This window comes from Sinocyclocheilus grahami, unplaced genomic scaffold, assembly GCF_001515645.1.
Source record: "Sinocyclocheilus grahami isolate Dianchi unplaced genomic scaffold, SAMN03320097.WGS_v1.1 scaffold1489.1, whole genome shotgun sequence".
Classification (NCBI taxonomy): domain Eukaryota; kingdom Metazoa; phylum Chordata; class Actinopteri; order Cypriniformes; family Cyprinidae; genus Sinocyclocheilus; species Sinocyclocheilus grahami.
In genome coordinates, this window is record NW_015506668.1 from 37,408 (window position 1) to 59,031 (window position 21,624).

The 21,624-nt window shown below is 38.5% G+C and overlaps 1 protein-coding gene across 1 annotated transcript in view; it reads right to left on the reverse strand.

Moving 5' to 3' along the window:
- Nucleotides 1–291: 291 nt before the first annotated feature.
- LOC107570661 (cadherin-7-like) overlaps nucleotides 292–21,624 on the reverse strand; it is a 106,308-nt gene continuing 84,975 nt past the window's right edge. The window contains exons 8-11 of the mRNA XM_016256915.1: nucleotides 19,999–20,120; nucleotides 9,774–9,891; nucleotides 8,303–8,554; nucleotides 292–809 (exon numbers count right to left, since the gene is read on the reverse strand). Coding sequence (XP_016112401.1) covers nucleotides 292–809; nucleotides 8,303–8,554; nucleotides 9,774–9,891; nucleotides 19,999–20,120 — 1,010 coding nt within the window. The remainder of the gene's footprint in view (nucleotides 810–8,302; nucleotides 8,555–9,773; nucleotides 9,892–19,998; nucleotides 20,121–21,624) is intronic.

The window sequence follows — 21,624 nt, forward strand, 5'->3', positions numbered from 1 at the left end:
TTTGTTTGTTTGGTTTTTGGATCTGATAGAGTGTTTGGTCTCTGAAGACCTTAATAGGCATGTTCAGGTGTCTTTGATTAAGGTTGGAACTCTGCAGGACAGTGGCCAGCTCTGAGGAACCTGCAGCACACCTACCAAATCAAAATCTGGTACCATGATTTTGTTTCTGCAAATCTGATGAAGCCAACAAACAAAATGCAGACCTTACACCTTGCCTCTACACATTTAGAGCAATAACAGTTTTTACGTTCTCAGATGTTTATAGGCCAAAGTTCTCCTTGATACGAAAGGCTAGGAGAAAATACCACTTCCTTCGAGATTTCCATACAGGTCTGCTAGTTTTTTGAAGCGCGGCCCCCAGTTGCTGAGGTCCTCATAACTCTGCTCTGACACTGAACTGGGTGATTCCAGCGTGCTTAGAGAATCTGCTACGGAGCCATTTCCCTCAAACACATACATCTGCAGTGAATCGTACGGTGGTGCGGAGGGATCCATATCAGTCAGTTTCAGCCTGTCCCAGATAAACTCTTGAAAGACAATGTTGTCAGGAAGTGTTTTATAAGATGTCCTGGAGGTAGCAGAAGCTGAGTATGGGTAGACAGAGACTGATTCTGGACTGACATCCTGGACCTTTGAATCATGTATGATATTGAGATTACGCAGGGTGACCATATCAAAGGCTTCCGTATCTTCTTCACCTCCTCCTTCATCATCATACCGAACAATATTCTCCCTCACATCACGCTCGTCCTCGATGAAAAGAGGTGTTTTTCGTCTGCGTCGCATTGCCATGATCAACAGCATCAGAACTAGAAGAGAAACAGACATGCTGCATGTTGGAAATGAAGGTTCAATGGTTGCACCAATGCAAGGAGACCACAACTGCAGTGATCAAACATTTAGGATTTTCCCCTCTGGTTCATAGGCTAAAGATGCCCAGTAAAAATATTTGGTAACAAGTGCCAAGTTGATAGACTTTTATTCGAAAAGGCTTGCTGCTGTATTAAAACAAAAAGTGTTCCAAGTAAATATAGTTGAGGGATATGCACAATTGTGAAACCAGGTTTTTTGTTTTTGTTTGTTTGTTTTTTATTCTTCTTCTTATCCTTTAAAGTTTAGGGTTAATCCAATATTACATTAAATTTGGAAAAAGATCTGACAAGATTTTAGTTGGATCCATTTATACGTTTCAGAAAACTAGAATTTTACTGGGGTGTGTAGACTTTTATGCCCTCTATACTTGTGATGAACTTAGACTTTTCAAAGTTGTCATTGCCGATGTATTTTTCAGTCAGAACTGATTTCACAGCAGGATTTTGAATCACAGACATGTCCAGTTATTTAGCATGCCAAATATTTCACAGGTGCCGCCTCTGTTAGATCACGTCTTTGATTATTCACACTGCGTGATTGTCACTTGCATGAACAAGCACCGATTTGCATTTGATTTCGGCCATTTATCTGCGATTTCGCAAAACCTGTTGGTGAGTGAAAATCGTGGCTAAAATCGTGCAGCGTGAACTCACACACCCATGAGAGAAATCTTACACAGGGTGATCATGGTGTGAGAGAAAACACTGACACTCTGTATCATTATATTTTTTGGGGGAGATTCTGACTTTGAGGTGTTCAGTCATAATTCCACCAATGGTAGCTTCATTCCAGTGGCTCCTTAGCCAAGCACACATACAAAATGTCTGTTCCTCTCATACTGAGCAGGGTTACTACTGCAACAACACGGACATCAGCAGGGTAAAACCAATTCTATGATTGGACAATTTGGCTTCGATGATCAGAAAAGCCTGACTTAAAACCCACTTTTCGTTGCAGGAAAATAGTACAACTTGATTTCCTTTTGCATAAAAAACAAAGGGCACAGGAAAAATGGATCTTTGTTTTTGGCAAAGAGTAGAATGCACCTTATGTCAAGGAGAAACGGGAAAAAGCTTGTTTACTTCACTTCCATTCATATGCATGTGAATGTATTCATGAATTCACATGCCATTTAGACCTGTGATGATTATAGTGAGAGGGAAAAATTGTTTTCATCACTTCCTGTTTGTTGCTGCCATGTGTTTTGAGTTTGCGTTCCGTCAAGTTAATTCTTTATGGTCTATTTTTTAATCTTAAAATCAATTTTATACACCATCATTTTCGTTTCTATAACGTGTGAATATATCCCCTATCATATTCTACAACAAAAACAATCAGAGCGCCTTGTTGTCACTAGTTCTATTTTGAATTCCCGAGTCCGTTATTAGCATATATCCCATTAGCATCGCCAGCGTGGTTGCCGCTAATCTCGCTTACATTGCTAATACTCTATTCACACATATTACCATTGTTTTACTCACTGTTACTTGCTTTAATGGCGGAGGTGTGTCTACCTTTGAGTGCAGGCGAGGACACGTTCGAGCCATTGCTCTTTAAATAACTGGTTAAATAAATGGGAAACATTTTCTGTTGTCATTTTTCTTAATCTAATGTTTGATCATAAAAGATACGTTTTGATTTGTAAACATTTGATTTGTAAATGAAGACATTAAATAAAGACATGCATAATGTTTTTCAATGATAAATTCTTAATTAAATGTAGTCTGAGTGATGAATGGAGCTCAAGCATAGTTCAGGCAGACCACGGCGTGACAGCAACATCAGATGACACTAAGCTGACGGTAACTCCTCCCACTACAATTAAATAAGATATTTAAGTTAATCCGTACTCGCACCAGCCTTAGTCTGTTGCACAGACATGCGCTTAGTCAGCTTCAGTTCTATCACACAGAAACGGGCTAAAATAGCATGAGTTCTGTCATGGGTCAAATCAGCTTCCAGTTTCGTTGAACAGAAAATGCACTAAATCAGCCTTCAGTTCTGTCGCACGGAAACATGCTAGTTTGTCACAACAGACAAACGTTAAGCCGGCTTTCAGTTTTGTCGCACAGATGCATTAAGACAGCTTTCAATCACTATACTCTGTCGCACAGACACGTGTTAAGTCAGATGAAAGGATATGTACCCCACACAAATATCACTTCAGATTCAGTTTTGTGATCCTGAACTCCTAATTCACCACATCGGCCAGTATAAGCAGCTTGATTGGAAGTGACTTCAGAACAATTCATTCGAGATTAGCCCTTGAAGGACTGTGACATCAGTAGCAAATATCTTCATCACGTCTGAATATAATTCAGTCTCCATTCATCTGAATGTGTCTTCATAAGCTAAGCTAAGTTTTCCTTTTATTCCGTTACTTAAAAGTGAACATGAATGTTACAGTCATATGTATGGTGGCCGAGAGAGCTCAACATGCTGCAAATAGAAAAAAACACTTGCAAATTAAGAAAACAACTTCATCAATTTGAAAACACACGTGCTACAAATGCTCACAACACAAACAAAGAAACACACTGCAAATGCTCACAACACAACCAAACAAAGAATATGCAGTATTGCTTTAGATGCGCAGTAGCAGCAAACTGGTATTTACTTGCCTTGTGCAGCAAGAGTTTTCACCTGCAACATGAAGTAAGGTCCACAGCTTATTCTGACCAAGAAATTATATAGGATTTACACATAAGAAATTCAAACAGCACTAAGGCATAAATATATATTTTTTCCTCAGTGGAAACAAAATTCCATCTAATTGCATTTTAGAGACAATGAGAAATTAGTAAAAGCCTCTTGTGGAATTTTTATAGAAACAGTCCTTGTCATCTCACTCATTCTGCCACATCCCTTCTCATACATTACAAATGAAAATAATCAACAACCAAATGTCAGCCAGCAAATGCCTAATGATCCACCATCCATCATTGTCCCAGCAGGGAGAGTGAAACATTGCTCAGTGAAAGCAATATTTCACTGAAATGTTTTAGTGGAAACTGTGAAGCTTCTAGATAGTAAGGAATGCACTGTCTAAAGGCGTTGAGCGCGATGCTAAAATGCGAGGCGAATTGCCGACAAATGGTGCTTATACACCAAGTGCGAAACGATTGATTGCCTTATGCTATTTCACGCCTGCACACTAGGTGACGCCTGCCAGCAATGCATTTTTCCTTAGACATGCATCTCGTATATCAAGATAGCTGCTCAATAGTAATAAATTAAGATAAATAAAGTTTGGTTCTTCAACAGAAACACAAACTCTTTATAATGCTTACAAGAATGCATCTTAAAATATAAATAGATGTACAATTAGCATCAAGCTACATTTGAATATGTATGAGATTGTTTTTTGCCTAAAACCCACTTTAAACCATCATTGGGTGCTTGTAATAATTTTGATTGATATCTAAAGTGGATTTTTATTCTATAATAGGCAGACATGCACTCTCTGTAATAAGTTTTATAATGGATTGAACATGACACCTCCTTATCATTTGTCATGAACATCCTTTATTGTTATTAAAATACCATGAGCTGCATAATACACAAACAGAAAATATATCGTCATAATCATGTTTATTTGCTTTCATATTTCGTGAATAGAAAAATGTTTCTCTCATTTTTTCATGCGTAATGGCAGGAGATATTATCCCATGATTGACAGATCTTGAGTAAATGCACTCTGACTCATAACACTTGCGCACGTGGAAGAAAACTGACAGTGTTCTTCAGATAAAATAATTCAGTGGAGAATTCATAGAAATTATATTATGTATAAAGAACAATGTAAGAATAAATCTGTTCTCAGACACCAATGATAACAAAACTCAGCGTCCTCTTCTCTCTCAGAATACTCTTCTTTGGTGTTTGTTTACACTGGTATTCGAAACAGTGCTACCACTCACACCCTTTTGTGCAACAGCAGCTGCTCTGGGCATGTGATCTCAGCTGAAATCTAATTAGACAGCCCATTTATTCGTGGGCAAAAAAATCGACACAAAGAAAAAATATCTTAACTTTTTCGCACCACGAATGATCGCGCCTGGTGTGAATAACCCCATAGGGATCTATTGTTTCGATTCAAATGCGCCATCACGCCGAACATTTGCATTAAATTTTCACTTTCAGTGTGAAAAGGCCTTAACACTTGATGGCTGCTCTGTCAATTCTTCGTCATCAGTTAGGAACCTAGGTGTGCTATTTGATAGCAATCTTTCCTTCGAAAGCCATGTTTCTAGCATTTGTAAAACCGCATTTTTCCATCTCAAAAAAATATCAAAATTATGACCTATGCTCTCAATCTCAAATGCAGAAATGTTAATTCATGCGTTCATGACTTCAAAGTTAGATTATTGTAATGCTTTATTGGGTGGTTGTTCTGCACGCTTAATAGACAAACTCCAGCTGGTCCAAAATGCAGCAGCTAGAGTTCTATAGAGTTCATATTAGCCCGGTTCTGTCAACACTGCACTGGCTACCTATTAAACATCGTATAGATTTTAAAATCTTGCTAATTACTTATAAAGCCCTAAATGGTTTAGCACCTCAGTATTTGAACGAGCTCTTATCACATTATAGTCCTTCAAGTCCGCTGTGTTCTCAAAACTCTGGTCATTTGATAATACCTACACTATCAAAATCAACTGCGGGCGGCAGATCCTTTTCCTATTTAGCTCCCAAACTCTGTAACAATCTAACTAACACTGTTTTGGAGGCAGACACACTCTGTCAGTTTAAATCTAGATTAAAAACCTGGTAAATGTCTTTAACTTGGCTTACACAAAACACACTAACCCATTTCTAATATTGTTAGGCTGCATTAATTAGGACAACCGGAACTGGAAACACTTCCCATAACACCTGATGTACTTGTTACATCATTAGAAGAATGGCATCTACGCTAATATTAGTTCTGTTTTGTTCTTATTCCGATGTCTCCAGATGTATCCAGATCAGATGGTCACTGCAGTCACCCGGATCCAGTATAAATATAGGTGACTTGACTTGAATGCATTCACAAAGACTTGAACGTGTTGAGGGTTTAAGGTGCAGGATGTCACATATGAGATCAAGTATGAAGACTATGGAGATTAAAATAATAATAATAATTTAAAAAAACTATGGTCTGATCATAACTGTATCCATCAGTTAATCTTCTACAGTCATCATTTATTACCTTGTTCATTGAAGCTAAAATTTTGTAAAAACTCTCCCTTGACACTGATTTTGCAGACTCTTGCCTTGTCTTCATTTGTGTCCATGATCCATTTTTTACTGTATTGCTGTAATTAAATTGTGCAAATGATCCATCTTGTGCAATCAATAAGAAATGGGTAAATGTTCAGGCCTCATGTCTCTCCTTCAGTCATGTATACATAATTAAAATGAAGTGAGGCTCAGGACCTTTTTCCCTCCACACATTATCAGTGAAACTAGAACCGAAACAAAGAAAACAAACTATAACTAATCAATACTTTTGGCAGGCTAAAAAAAAAAGATAGAAATGCCCACAGAATATGGCTACTGTAACAATGATATAGTTAAATCAATTGAATTTACCTGTTGCACTCTTCACTATTTCTGAGTCAATCCAGGATGAGGAATACAAAGTTGAATGGATTGTATCTGCAACAGATTTCCCACCAATAAATTGTGTTGCTGGCTAACATGACAGAGAATGATAAATTTTACCAGACAAACTGGAATAAAATCGGGTCTTTGGTGTTTATTTTGGTTTTATTTAGTTTATTCAGTAGTATTCATTCAGGACAACTGATCATGTTTTCATTAAAACTTTTTGACAACTAATGTGGTGAATGGCATATTTCGGGGCCCAGTTTAATGGCAGGTCCCCTCTTGGACCACAACAGTTGACAAAGGTTTGCTACATTTTGATTACGATCATGGTGGACTAACATAAGCAGACTATCCAAAGCCATCAGACAAAGGATGCTAGGATACTGGCCAGACACCTCTTAGAGGGCAAGAAGAACATTTTTGGTACAAAGCCGAGGAAGGACAGAACTTCACATTGGTCAAAATGCAGTTTCTGCCCTTTTCCTATCTAGAGGCTAATTCCTAAGGTTTTGGCCTGTGACCAACATAAAAATTTCTTAGGCCCTCCAGGATGCAGTAGCAGTGGGTGAAACAAAGAGAGATCACAAAGATCCATCAATCTTTCATCATCAATCATTTCAATCATCAATTTTCAAGACACTTTTCCAACAGTGTGATTTGGACTCTACAATTGAAAGAAGGGTGGCCTCCTCTGATGCCAGTAGCCAATCACAGCACTGAAATGGAGAAGTATGAAATTGCAATCTCCTCCTCATTGGAAAGGGACAAAGGTACCATTTCAATAGACACTCCTTATCCTGAGTGTCCTTCCTGAGTGGTAGAAGGCAATAACGGATATAATGATGATGCAAGGTTATGAGTCTCTGGCCCATGAGGGAGAGACAGTAACAGATGCACTAAGCTCCGAATCTCCATCTTTTGAGGCAGCAACAGATACAACCCCATCAGATACGTCCTTGACGGGCGTCCTGAACTAAAGCCCTATTGGCATGGTATTAGTATTATCTGGAGACCTCGTGTGATTTAGAAATTACCCCCCACATCTGAATTTCGTGTGATGCATTCGCACAGGATAAGCAAAGTCTGTGATTTTACTTGAATTTACTGACTTATAACTCGGATATGATGTCAAGGTTTTGCGTAATATTATATATCATAAACAGGAGAATGTTCCTTACTGCATGCTGCTATAACCTCTCCATTTAATCATTCTTTTTGTTTTCGCTCTTCTGATGGTTTTCAGCTTTCTCTTTCTGCAAATTGTATAGTTTTATGGTGTATACCAATATGACCCAGCACCCAAAATACCAACAAAACCCTCCAACACAGCCTCCATTCTTCACTAAAGATGGATTAAAAAGGCCCACAGGAAACAAAAACCTTGAAAAAATGATAAACGACACTGCCAAATCACAGAGATGCCGATATGCACCGGACTAATATTATATGTTATAGCAAATAAAAGGATACCCTACTCAAAAATGTACATCTAAAAATAGTAATAAGCAAAGATTTAGTAGTAGGTGTTTGCAAACTTTGGACTGGTAGCATATATTAATTCTTCTAAAATTATGAGATTGTTTTCCTTCCATCCGAGCTGCATGACAGGTGTGTGACAACTTGTTTGTACACAGAAGGAAAGCAGTGAAATCACAGCAGGAGAAAACAACAGAGCAGAGATTAACTGCAGACAAACGTTATTAGACGAAGGTGTGAATGCATTGTGAATATCACCTCAACAGCAGTAAATAGATGTATAATTTTTCGGAGAGATGTCCTCACTTTTCTTGTATAATCAGTTTCTACACTGCTTGATGTTGTGCCATCGCAGTCTTACCCAGAAGAGTGATGATGCAGCCCAGTATAGCGAGCAGAGCTCCAGTGCTAAGACCCGCAGGAAGAGAGAAAGCCACGGCACCACACGCCTGAGGAACACCGTTCATACCGCAGTCACACACTCGCACAGAAAGAGTGTTAGTGCTGCTCAAGGCCGGACTGCCACTGTCCTCAATCAACACTGGCAACAGGTACAGCGACTGCTCCTGCCGCCGGAAACCAGCACGCTTCGTCAGCACAGATGCAGTGTTATCTGAGGTGAGAGGAAAGGCCAAATGTCAAGGTTTAGAATGTGCACAGTGAAACTAGCTGTTAGAATGCATTCAAATGTCAAGAGGGTCAGATTAGATCAAAACTGGTCACCTGACACCAAACCGAGGATTGAGGTAAATAAATTCCTGAATGAAGGGATGGATGGATGGACTGATAGATGCACGAAGAGATGAAAGATGGAAAAAAGTATTTGCATCATAAAAAGGAAGGAAAATATGTATATACAAAACATAAACAAACATTAGACATTCTCACTCCCCTATATAGATGCCAAAAGCACCTTTTAGCACCATTTATCTGTAAATGTACCTTCAATAGACTGAATATCTTTCATATCCTGGCCACATTTTTCCATATAATAATAATTTAAAAATAAATAAAAAAATTGAAGACTGGGGCTGTCAAGCTCCAAAATGCCCATCAAAATGTCAAAAATCACCCATACATGTTACATGAATCTTTTCAGTTAATAGGTAGATACTGTTTTAAAAACAGGTTTGATTGATTTGTCTATGGATTTGCTCAATTATAGAATTCATTCACTTAATAACAACTTCGATTTTGTTCTGTTTGTCCACATTTCATGGAAAAGATTGTAATTCCACAGAAAAGAGTGACTAAATACATTACTGGAAATCTCACCTTCTGTGTTCTACAAATCTCCTGCCTGTGTCTCTCTGTACCAGCTAAATTATATTAGTAGGTATGAATCTGCAGGGCTGCAATAAGATATTTAGCTTTACTTGACAATTGACCTCAGTTCTTAAATTAACCAATATCCTAAAGTTTCATACATTATCTAACTGCAGATTTTGGTACACCTATATATAAAAATAGATCAAAATTATAAAACCTAAAATGGAAATTTAGGATAGATGAAAACTATAACATTTAGAATGGACGTTTGGTTCCTATTTAAACTGTTCATAAGCAAAGTTTGAATTCAAATACAGTTGATATAAAGCTGTAGTAAAGATGAATAGCTTATTTCTTGCATCAGCAAACTGAATTGCAAAGAAAAAAAAAGAAAAAACACCCTTGAACAAACAGCCCATCTGCTCAAACTAACCAGACTGCAAATCCATTTGGTATTGCTGTAGCAACCATGAAAATGTCAGCATTTGAAACATTGCATGTTTTGGTCACAAATGCATTATACAAACAGCACTTGTAATTCTCTCATGGTTTGCAGAGTTTACCTTTATTATCTCTGAGGGTGAAGTTGTCATTATTGGCAGCAGAGAAAGCGAGAGAGAAATAGAAACGATGGCTGCTGAGAGGCTCGTCTTTATCCACAGCACTGATTGTCTGAATGACCTGTCACCAGCCCAAGAAACAAAAAGAGCTTGTCAAAACATACAGCTGACACTTGTCTTTCAAGGTTGAGTGTTTAAATGACCGATGTTAATTAATAAAATGTTTTCAGAGAAAATAAAAAAGTAAGAAATTTACAGTATACTTTGTCATATCAAAATGTCATTTTCAGGAGGTCAGTTTGGGGTTTTTAGGTTTTGTGGCATCGTTTATCATTCAAACTCAAAGTAAGTGGTTATTTGGAAGGACATTTAAGGCTGATATCAGAAGGAAAATCTTTTTAAGCAGATTTAAATCTTTATGTCTGAGACAAGAATCAATACTGTGTAATTAACTTATGAGGACATTGTTCTCCCACAAATAGGATACATGATTCAGCCAACTTGGCATTTGATCTAGATAATGCTGTACAAATTATACGATATGTGTCAATGCAGGACTACAATTCTGAATGGCAGGAAAGACTCAGTCTGCCAAAAATAAATAAACAGATAAATGAATAAATACACACGTGAACTGGGGTAGTTGAAAGACTAATTAAAACTGACATGGACGTACAAACTGTTTTAAAAGCTTCAGTTGAATAGAAAAACATGAACTTGTAACACTGTGTCCTAAGCAGTGACTAGCAATTTGTCTGTCCATACCAAACCCAACACTGCTACACTGCACCCTACAAAATCAATCAAATATCACAGGCAATCAGAAGCATATGTGGGCGGGTTCTCTCCCCAACCAAACGAAAGTTTATTATCTAGTTCATAAATATTAAAAAATTTTAACATTATTGAAAGTACATACTGAGTGACTGACACCATCTTTGTTATGGAATACACTTGTTGGTTCACAATGATTTAATTTATTTTAATTTGAAATAAACTATAGTTGATTTCAATTTGGCTATAAAGGTCATGCAAAATTATATTCAAACTCCCATCAGACACTTTTAACATTGAATAAATGCACTACCAGGGTCATTCTAAATTAAATCCTTTGTCTCGCCAGAAGATGGCACCCACTGCTGAATTATCCATCCATTTTCCAAACTGCTTGTCCAATGTGGAGACAGCATAAGAGCATACAGGCATATATTTCTTTTCAACTGATTATTAAACAGTTTAATCAAGTTTATAAATGCTAGTTACAGAGTTCAAGATAAAGCTTTACATTACCACTGGAGCTGTCAGTTTGCTATTTATATCTAATTGTTATTAAAGAGCAAGTACGAACTATGCACCAGCGGCAGCCTTTTCTGATCACTCAGTACCCGAATTCACATTCACTCCTTCAACTGGACTATATCAGTGGACTAATAAAGGGAACAGCATTAGATTAGCATGGAAAATAAACCTTGTATCGCGTGTCACTGCGTTACATTAGGACACAGTCTAACGCTTTAATAACTGTGTACATAAGCTAAGGCTGGTAAGAAGAGTGAAACTCTCCACGAATGGATGGCCAAGCATGCAAGCGTGCATGTAGGTGTGTGTGTAAGCGCATTATATATCGCAGTGATAAAAGTTTTGTAATATTACATGAATTACCAAGCCCATACAAAGCCTCTCTTTCTTGTTATAAATACATTATTTACTGAGAGATGTTGAGTGTTGATGGCCTGGCTCTCATCCGCTCTGTGAAAGGGGCTGGAAACACTTAGCATAACAGCATTGTCCTAAAGAGACACCCTTATAATTAACAGTTTTTATAGTTTTATTGATGCTGTAGTATTGTGAAATAATGTCTTTTCATTTTTAGGGTGTCAAATAAAGAGCAATAAAATTTTACTTGATCTCTAATGAAAAAGAGATTGTTGTAACAAACACTGGATGGGACTAACCACAAGCTCCAAAGTGATGATGGTTTTGGGTTCCTCCGAGCTTTACTTAGGAGAAAAGAGACAGGAAAGGGCATTTGCTTTCATGTTCTTGGTCCCTGGATGATAGGAAATGGTGAACTCAAATTGTATAAAGAAAATCTTGCTCCCCCTCCTTAAATCGATAAAAGGCTCGGGTGGCCTCTGGAGACCAGGGCCTGTATTTATCAAGCCTCTGAGAATTACTCTCAAGAACGCTGCTAAGAATTGACTTAAGTGTATAAAAAATTCTTGGCTCAAAGCTGTGCTTAAAAGTTAGTTATAAAGCATCTCAGTCGTAATTTAAGCGAAGTCTATGACTAAATCTTAAGTGTCAGTCTTAGAGTTGATTCACGACACTGTGCTGTGCCACAAATGGGATTTTAGATGATAAAATACTCATGGACCAATCACAGAATAGATTTCCTTATTTAAGAATATTCTCAGATAAATTCACATTGAATGGTTAAATTCCTAATAGGAGTTTACATTTAACACACATTTGACAATAAAGAATTTTCAAGAGAATATATTATGGTAAGGAAACGAATCGTCATCACAAACTTCAATTTAGGGTTGTGCCGGTAGACGATAGCATCGTGTATCGACGATAGTCAGAGATATCGCCTGTTGCTGATTTCTTTGACGCAAGCAAGACGATTATGATGATTATTATTATCCGTCAAAAATATAGGCGCCTATCTTTAGTGATGCTGCGCAGAGAGCCGCTTCAGAAACTTGTCATAGCATGGCTGGTGAGTAGCCGTGATCAGCTCCGGTGGCTGTGTCGGAGCCGTAACGCACCGCAGACGTGTGCAGTGTAAATAAGGGCTAAGAGATTTATTCATGATTTATTCATCTTACTATCACTCTCTGTTGTTTAAAGTGATAAAATATAACTTAATTCCCACCATATTTCTGATATTATCTATCAACTTAATCTGATTAATTTGATCGTTCGCTTTTATTCTAAAACCGCGCATTAGCATTTGTTAGCGGTTAGCTTGTCATTAGCGTTTTCATTCGCGTCTATTGCTATTTTCTTTTTTCTCTTTCTCTTTCGCTCCGTTTCTTTTCACTCTCGCTCCGTTTTTTCACAAGTTCATCAAACAACAGTGGTAAGTCGGAATACTCTATACAATCATGGTGAGTAATGGCTTCTTCTCCTGCTATTGTTGTTTGCACCGCTTGCCACATGTATAGTTTATCTCTCTCTGTCAGCGACGAGGGATTCACATTTGATAAATGCACGGATCACATGGGCCTCAACACTGGCTATCACAGAGACTGTTCCCCTAGCCTCAGTGTTTCCTTTTATGGCGGTAGCCATCCTGAGTGTGTGGGCTGCACACTGTGCCCCAGAGATCTCTCCTGTCCATGAGTCTGCCTCAGAGGTGGTGGCATCCACTGCAGAACCTCCAGAGGTGGCGGCGTCCGCTTATTAATTCACAGTCTGCCCTGTCACGGCCAAGGAGGCCGTCCATGAACTCTCTGTCTGTCCTGTCATGGTCAAGGAGACCATCCATGAGCTCTCTGCCTGTCCTGTTACAGCCAAGGAGGCCGTCCATGAACTCTCTGTCTGTCCTGTTACGGCCAAGGAGGTCGTCCATGAACTCTGTGCCAGTCCGATAACAGCCATGGAGGCCGTATCTGAGCTCATCGCCTGCCCTGTTATGGCCAGAGATGCCATTTCTGAACTGACCACCGGTCCTGTTATGGCCACAGAGGTCGCTGTTAAATTCTCTGTGCTCTCTGTTTCAGTCCCGCCTGATCCACCTTGGTGGAAACCTGCTTTTGCTCTATTTCACTCTGGGTATCTTTGCTCCTGCCTGCACTGCTGACCTGGTGGTCCTCTGCTCCGCCATGGCTTCCTGCGCTGTCAACTCCGCCAAGGCTCCATGCTCCTCTGGATTTGACCTGTTGGTCTCCTGCTTCACTATTCCACAGCCTGCCTCTGAACCACGGCCCAGGTCCTCCAGAGTTTCACTGTTTGCCTCTGCTCCACAGTATCACAGTCTGCCATTGCTTTACAGCCCAGGTTCTCCACTACCACACGGTCCAGGTTCACTTCCACTGCATGGACCTAGCCCTCCATCCCACCCCCTGGTCTACCTCTGTTCCACTACCCTCCTGAACTGTTGTTTTTGATTGGGGGGAGGGATTCTGTAACACCACGCCAGCAGAGGGAGCCCTTGCCTAGGTACTGACTGTTACCGCTCCCTCTGCTTCCTCTATGGGGATTTCCTGTTTGGCAGCCATATAAGTAAGTATATAAAGCCTTTGCAAAGTATTGTTTAAATGTAGCAGACTCTAATGAGCGCTCTCCATGTTTTCCATGTATCATTGCCATTGTCATTGCCTTGTGTATATTGTTACTTTGTACTGCTCTCTTGGATTTCGACCTTGGATTGTTGCCTTGTATTTTTGTGGATGATTTGCTGCCTGCCCTGACCATCGTCTGTTTCTGGATTACGCTTTTGTCTTACCCTTGGATATTATTGTTTGCTGGTATTCGGACCTTGCCTGTTTTTGACCACAAACTGTTTTAAATAAAACTTGCATTTGGATCTATCATCATTGTCACATCAAGTCCGTGTTACAATAAGTCCACTGCACAACCTGATTTTGTTGCAGCCTAGAATTAAACTGCTGGTTTCGTCTGGCCAGAGGACAACGGCATACTATTTATACACACTATTATTTCCCTGTTTAATACTGTAAAGCTGCTTTGACACAATCTGCATTGTAAAAAGCACTATATGAATAATGGTGACGACTCATCTGAAGGATGGTGCTTTTTACAGTATAGTGTCCCCATCACAATACTGGGGCATTAGGACCCACACAGACCACAGGGTGAGCACCACCTGCTGGCCTCACTAAAACCTCTTCCAGCAGCAACCTAGTTTTCCCAGGAGTCTCCCATCTAGGTACTGACCAGGCTCAACCCTGTTCAGCTTCAGTGGGTAACCAGTCTTGGGCTGCAGGGTGATATGGCTGTGTGATTATGATTGACTTCAGTCTAGCATGAATTTAAGCACTGTCAAAAAAAACTCCTGTTATAATAAGTGAAGCTGTCTATCCACTGTTTGATAAATTAATCTCTTACTTACATTATACGTACACCTGCACTTTGTCGTTTATGAGAGAATTTGCGAGAGTGCAGAAGACAGTCAATGAGGACACACTGAACAAAATTTCAGCGATGACTCATCTGAACTCCTCTAACTGGCCACTGCTCAATGGAATCGTGTGTGATTGGTTATAATGTGCAGCGATGTAAAAAGAAATATGACATCTGCATCATTACATTAGCAGATCTAAATTTAATATTGCAATAGATACTTTTAATTTCATTTTCATTTTATTCAGGACAGCCGTAGTGAATTTTGTTTAATTGTGGAGGAGGGTTTTTGTCCCAAGCCCCCGTTAATTTCTGACACCCTGGCCAGGGGAAGGCTAAGCTGTGCCCAGCCTTACACCCATTCCACAATCACTGTCAGAATTAAAAAAGCAGACAAACAATCAAAGTCATTCAATCAAAGTCATTCAGACAAACAATCAAAGTCAAAGTAAATTATGGTAGCGATATCAAACACAATAGAGCTAGAGCCCACTATAATGCAGCTTAAAGCCTACTAACATAGCAAGATGCTCAACCTCTTTTTCTTTTAATTTCTAATCTTTTCTTTTCTTTTAATTAAAGTTCACAGCACAAACCTAGCATGCATTGTTCAAATAATTATCAGATATGGTGCAGAATTCATAGTTCTTCCAAAAAGCTTTTGTTTCATCTGTTCGTAGTGGCATGATGCACATGAACCATACCTTTCATTCTGAAACATGTTATGATATCAAGAAGTGATATTTTCAATTTGTCTCAGAATAAATGCTTTCTCATGAGTATTGTTATAGTGTTAGTTAATTAAATATAAGCTGAGTTACAGTTATTTTATATATACGAATAATGAGTTCTGTATTGTCCAATTAGATGCTGTTACGTCATTACACGGGGACTAGTTCACTGGTTGTTTATGTTTAGCATCAGTATGCTCGCAGGCTCCGGTATGGATGGTTGTAGTCAAACCCATCAGCACTGGGCAAGAGCATAAACCCCGCTGTTGTAAAGTTATGCTTTACTAAGTAAAGTTCCTGCAACGGATTATCTTTGTTGTGTGCTTCTCTTCACGCCTCCACGGACAATGATAAACTAACCTTACAGACGAGAGCACAACAGTATAATTTATGTACAGCCTGGTATATGCTAAGTTCAGCGACAACAGAGACGTAAACACAATTGGCTAGTATAACTGCAAGTTTTTCAGCAGCCTCAGTTCAATTAGCAAATTAAAAATAGTTAGCATTTATGCAGGAGGAGTTGTCACATTAAACGGACAGTGTGAAAGACAAAGCATCCTGTTTTCATTTACAGTGATTTAATAGCTACAAAGATGCAAATGGTGAAAGGCTGCCAATCAGCACAAAGCTCTCTTTCTTGAGAAACACGCACACATACTCAAAAGACAGAAGTACAGACAGCCTTTGTATAGTTAAAAACTTGCTGTGCCTTAATATGTGCTGAAATGCTGACGTTTTCTTTTTTTGTGTCAGCAGAGCACGTATGAAAGGGCCCCTGTCAAATATAGAGTTCTGACAGAAATGAAATTCTCCTGAACTGACAGAGACAATAAGACTCATTAATGCAAAATGCATGCAGCTCTCTTCTAGCAAGCAAAGTCTTCATTTCCATCCATTTTATCACATTTAGCAGAGAGAGAACATTCTTTTTTTTTCTTTCATGACAGACTGAGAGAGGAGATAACAGATGTAACTCAAATAAATGAGCACTTTCTATAGTTATATGTGGGGTAATGGGTTAGAGTCACAACAAACCCAGAGGTGAAGTGTTAGACCAATTATAATGTACTAACACATACTGTATAAATTGGTATTTTTTAGAATTTAAAGTGGTCACCATGGATGTGATACAATAGCTATAAATATGAAGCAGCTGATAAGATAAAATAGTAAGAAATAATTTCTTTACAATCTCAAGTATGTCAGGATAAGACACTGTGCCACATTCATGACAGAGTTTAATAACACAATAGAAGCCCTGATGCCAGAAGTTCAGGTACAGAAAAAATAAAAATAAAAATACAAACAGCTGAGGCAAATATAGTTGCAGGTCCATAATGCTATATTTTTTATCTCACCAAATGACAAAATACTTATAATTTATAAACATGAGAGTGTCAGGCAGGTTAAAGGAAGTTTTTGTGCAAGCACATACTAAGACAACTTACGTGTTTTACGTTATGTTGCTCACTAACTTCGTCCTTCTTGACTGTCAAGTATACATGCTGAACATATGCACACGCACACACACACACACACACACACACACACACACATCCTGGTGTTCTAGCTCAAAGTCACCACCGGCCATGACAGAGCTTGGCTTAAAGAAAAACAGATGAATCTCTCTTACCTCTAGCTGCAGAAGCACATGTGCGACTCGCTCAGCCTTTTTCAAGCCAATGATTAATGAGCTACACCTTTCTGTACAGCATTTTTTCATTTTATTTTTTACATGTTCACCCCAGCAGGGCATTGTTTTCATGCTGACATGGAATGACATGAAACGATGTGAGTTGGAGGGGACTTGTCCTGGTGAGAGAAAAGTTGGTGCTCATAAGGCCTAAATCAGGGTTCTTCAAATCTGGTCCTGAAGAGCCACTGCCCTCCAGAGTCACTTACTCTCTGTGATTTGCTAAGGATCCTGAAGACCTTGATGAGTTTGCTCAAGTGTGTTTGATTAGTGTTGGAGCTAAACTCTGCAGGACATTGGCCCTCCAGGACAAGATTTGAGAAACCCTGGCCTAAATAGATATGTAATTTATGAAATGACAGAGATAAATAGATCTATAATGCAAATTCCCTTGTGAATAGGACTTGTGAAACACAAATTTCTCTGATGACCCCCTGGAAAAATAGTTCCATCTGAATAGGGCTAACCCTATTCGCATTGGATTAGTATTATCTGGGGACCTTGTGTGATTTAGAAATTACCTACCCCACATCTGAATTTTGTGTGACTCATTCGCATGGGATGAGCAAAGCCTGTGATTTAACTCCAATTTACTGACTTATCACCCAGATATGACGTCAAGGCTTTGTTATCATAAACAGAAGAATGTTCCTTACCGCTTGGTGCTATACATGTCATCCATCTCCACCTAATCATGGTTTTTGTTTTCGCTCTTCTGATGGTTTTCAGCTTTCTCTTTCTGCAAATTGTATCGTTGTATGGTGTATAGGCGATATGGCCCAGCACCCAAAATACTATCAAAATACTCCAACGCAGCCTCCATTCTTCAGGAAAGATGGATAAAAAGGCCCACAGGAAATAAAACCTTGAAAAAAGTTTTATACAACCCCTCCAAATCCTGGCCAAATCACAGAGATGCCGATTCACACTGGACTAATATTATCACAGGACCTCAGTATTCAGCGAAATATGGTTGGTCATTTGCGGGAGAATTTTTATGCTTCAAATTTCGGTTAACTCAGTGATCCTCTGAGAAATCCAATCCCGTCCGAATGCAAATGTCTGTGATTGCTGATATTGTATTATCCAAATGCTTCTCCTCATGTGTTTTTTGGCCTACCTGAGCTACCATTCACACACAATTTTCTGCATGCTGCACCTTTCACTATGGATAGTATCTGATGAAAAAAAATAAAATAAATAAAATTAGTAAGGAGAGCCAAATTGCGGAAAATGCCAAGACTGGCCATTTTAACATCAGCGTCAGATACGTCTGCTCACTTACGTGGTTTTATTATAAGCAGCCACTTCTATAAACTCATGTGAAGTTTGAACATTTAAATAATGTTTTTATAATAGACTGAAATTATATCAATACATATTTAATTAGACATATGTCGTATGTGATGCACGCAACCACAGCACATCTAGAAAACACACCCACTTCTGCAATAGTCTGAATTGGTATATGAAATCACAGACTTTGGTCACAGACTCTTTCACAGAACAGCTTTCAACATTAAAACAAAAGAACACTTATTGACAATTCCAAGGAGATTGTCAATTTTGGGGGCAAGTTATCAAGAATAATGGTCAAAAGAGATGCACAGCGTGACCGTCACATGGAAACATGTGATAGTGATCACAAGCTCTTCGAATTGACATCCCCCACCTCACGACAAAGAACAGACTTTCGGAGATTCCTTACAGACCTCTTAATCTCTGGTCTTCATACATTCACAGAATGGCACGGAAACTGCCTTTCCATGCCCCTAAATGACACTAAAAGGACTCGAGCAACTAACCATTGCTATATATATATAACTCCATATCATGTATGTAACCATGATACTTTTTTGTTGTCCAGTCTGGCTTTTCTCTATTGCTGATTATTTTTTCCAAATGCCAAGAGCACACAGATCAGACATTTAGCTCCACAAAATGTTTGCTAAATAAGCCATGGCATGCATGTAATATTTGCTGTCTAATGCATAGATTGTATGCCTCCTCTGACCTTTAAACACTGTTATTAATTCTCCTTTATGTTGGACTGCATCGTGTTGACCCAAACCACATGAGGACTAGTTGATGTACATACATGAGAGGAATGCATATATAAAAAAATATTCACAATTGTATCACTTTAATTTTATGATTGTAATGCATTGTGAAACCTGAATTTGACTGTATTATTTTGGAACAATTCATAATTATTTCCAAAATAATCTGAAGACATTGTAACTAAAGAAACAATATGAAATAGTCAAATATATACAAAATAATATACCATTAAAATAATAATAATACAATTGAAAATAAATTAATGTGCATTTATTATTGATCCAATTAAAATATAAATAATGTCATATTTGATTGTTAATTATCTGAAAAAGATCTGCATATGTGATCAGACATTTGTCAATAACTAAAATATATAAATATGGCAGTAACTCAAATACAAAAGTTTACCCTACTATAGTTTACTTCTACATCCAAACCGGGAAATGTGAAACGCAGCAGCATGAATTTCTGCTTTTACAGTATGCATTTGTTTTCTCAATCATACGTGCTCTGTGTCTGTTGTGAAAGCACGCGTATATAATCCGTCATTATTAAATTCCTTAGTCAACTTTTTTTTTTTTATTACCGTAGTGATGCACAGATGCATTTTGACACCCCTAGTAAACACACAACGGGCTACACATACCTGTCCAGGTGCTGCATTTTCACATAAGAGTGTCTCATACTCAATAGCAAACACTGGAGCGTTGTCGTTAATGTCCATGACTGTGATTAGAGCGATTCCTCTGCCAACCTGAGACGGGTCCTCTGACATACACAAAAAAGACAATTTACATGAGACATGAAGATTTACCACATAGAAAGTACTATTGATTGGTGGCTTAAGACGACTCAGTCATGGTGGTTTGTCTACTTTGAGCTGCTCTCCAATCTGATCTGTAATATGAATTTGGTAATGGAAGAGTGTTTGTGTGTGTGTGTGTGAGAGAGGAGATATTTCTGTGGTGAGATCCTTTCTCCTTGTGCTTGCTGATATTCTGCACGTGTGTCACCTCGGGTCGTTGCATTTGCATAAGTAAATGCAGAACAATTGTGGATACATGCCTTAGTCAGCAAATCACCTCAGTCACAGCTATAGGTCTGACCCTGAGCTATAGGTCACAACCAGTCCCTGAAGAACACATTAACATTCAACTGTTCACCACAGACACTCAGCGACATGGCTGATCATAGTAAGGGCATGTTGAGCACAAAATATGAACCAGCAAAACAGATCTGCAGGATTTGGTCCAAGAAACATGTTGCAATTAATATTATTATTTTTATTTTTTATTTATTTATTTCAATTGAAACTGCAATACAAAAACTTTACAATCAAACTGTCCTAAAGCTTCCAGTGCAATCTTGTAGCATTTTATAACAATAGCACAAAAATAATCATGCACGGATATCTGATTGATTGATTGATTGATTCATGTAATTAATTGCCAAATAATCATGATCCATCCAATATATGTCACGAATAGAGTTGGGAAATCGAAAATCGATTCCGATTCCAGAATTGGACACTTAAAGTCAGGAAACGGATATTTGTTGTCAAATAAAAATTTCGATTCCGCCTATCGATTCCTATGCGCTTTTTTTTTCTTCATCTGTGAGGACCGGACCTAGCGAGCTGCCAGGACCTTGCTCACTAATATAAGCGCTCCAAAGTTTGGCTACATTTGCGATCAGATGTCAAAAAAACTAAGTATAATATCTGTGATAGCTAAACATGTTGCAAGAGAGGTGCCACCACCAACATGACAAAGCACTTTAATTTAATAGTTTGTTAAAGATCACAAACACGATTCAAACAACAACGTGATTCTATTCCTAAATTACAATGATTCGTCCGTTTCATTCCTCAACCTTTGATGTGTGCGATCAATGTTGTGATCACTTGTTGGTTCATCTGTGCAGAGTACGATCTCATCAGTGTGATTTGAACATTTAAATCTGCGTTCGCACTGCGCTGACCTAAAGTGAGCAGCTGTCATCTGTCATGAATGAAACAGCTTCAGTCTTTTCAGCCACACAGTATCATTACTTCTGTTACAAACATTCAAATCACAGAAGTACTGGGATAAAAGTTTATAGTTCAGATATAAAGTCTGATGTGTACGGTAGCGATTAAAATAGAGTAAATCACCTTTTGAAAGTAATTTGACATTTCAAATGAAGATTTGTCGATTACATTGTTACACCAGTGGGCAGCGAAAAGGGGCTGTTGAAATGTATTTGTCTTTGAATCATACAAGAGATTCGTTCA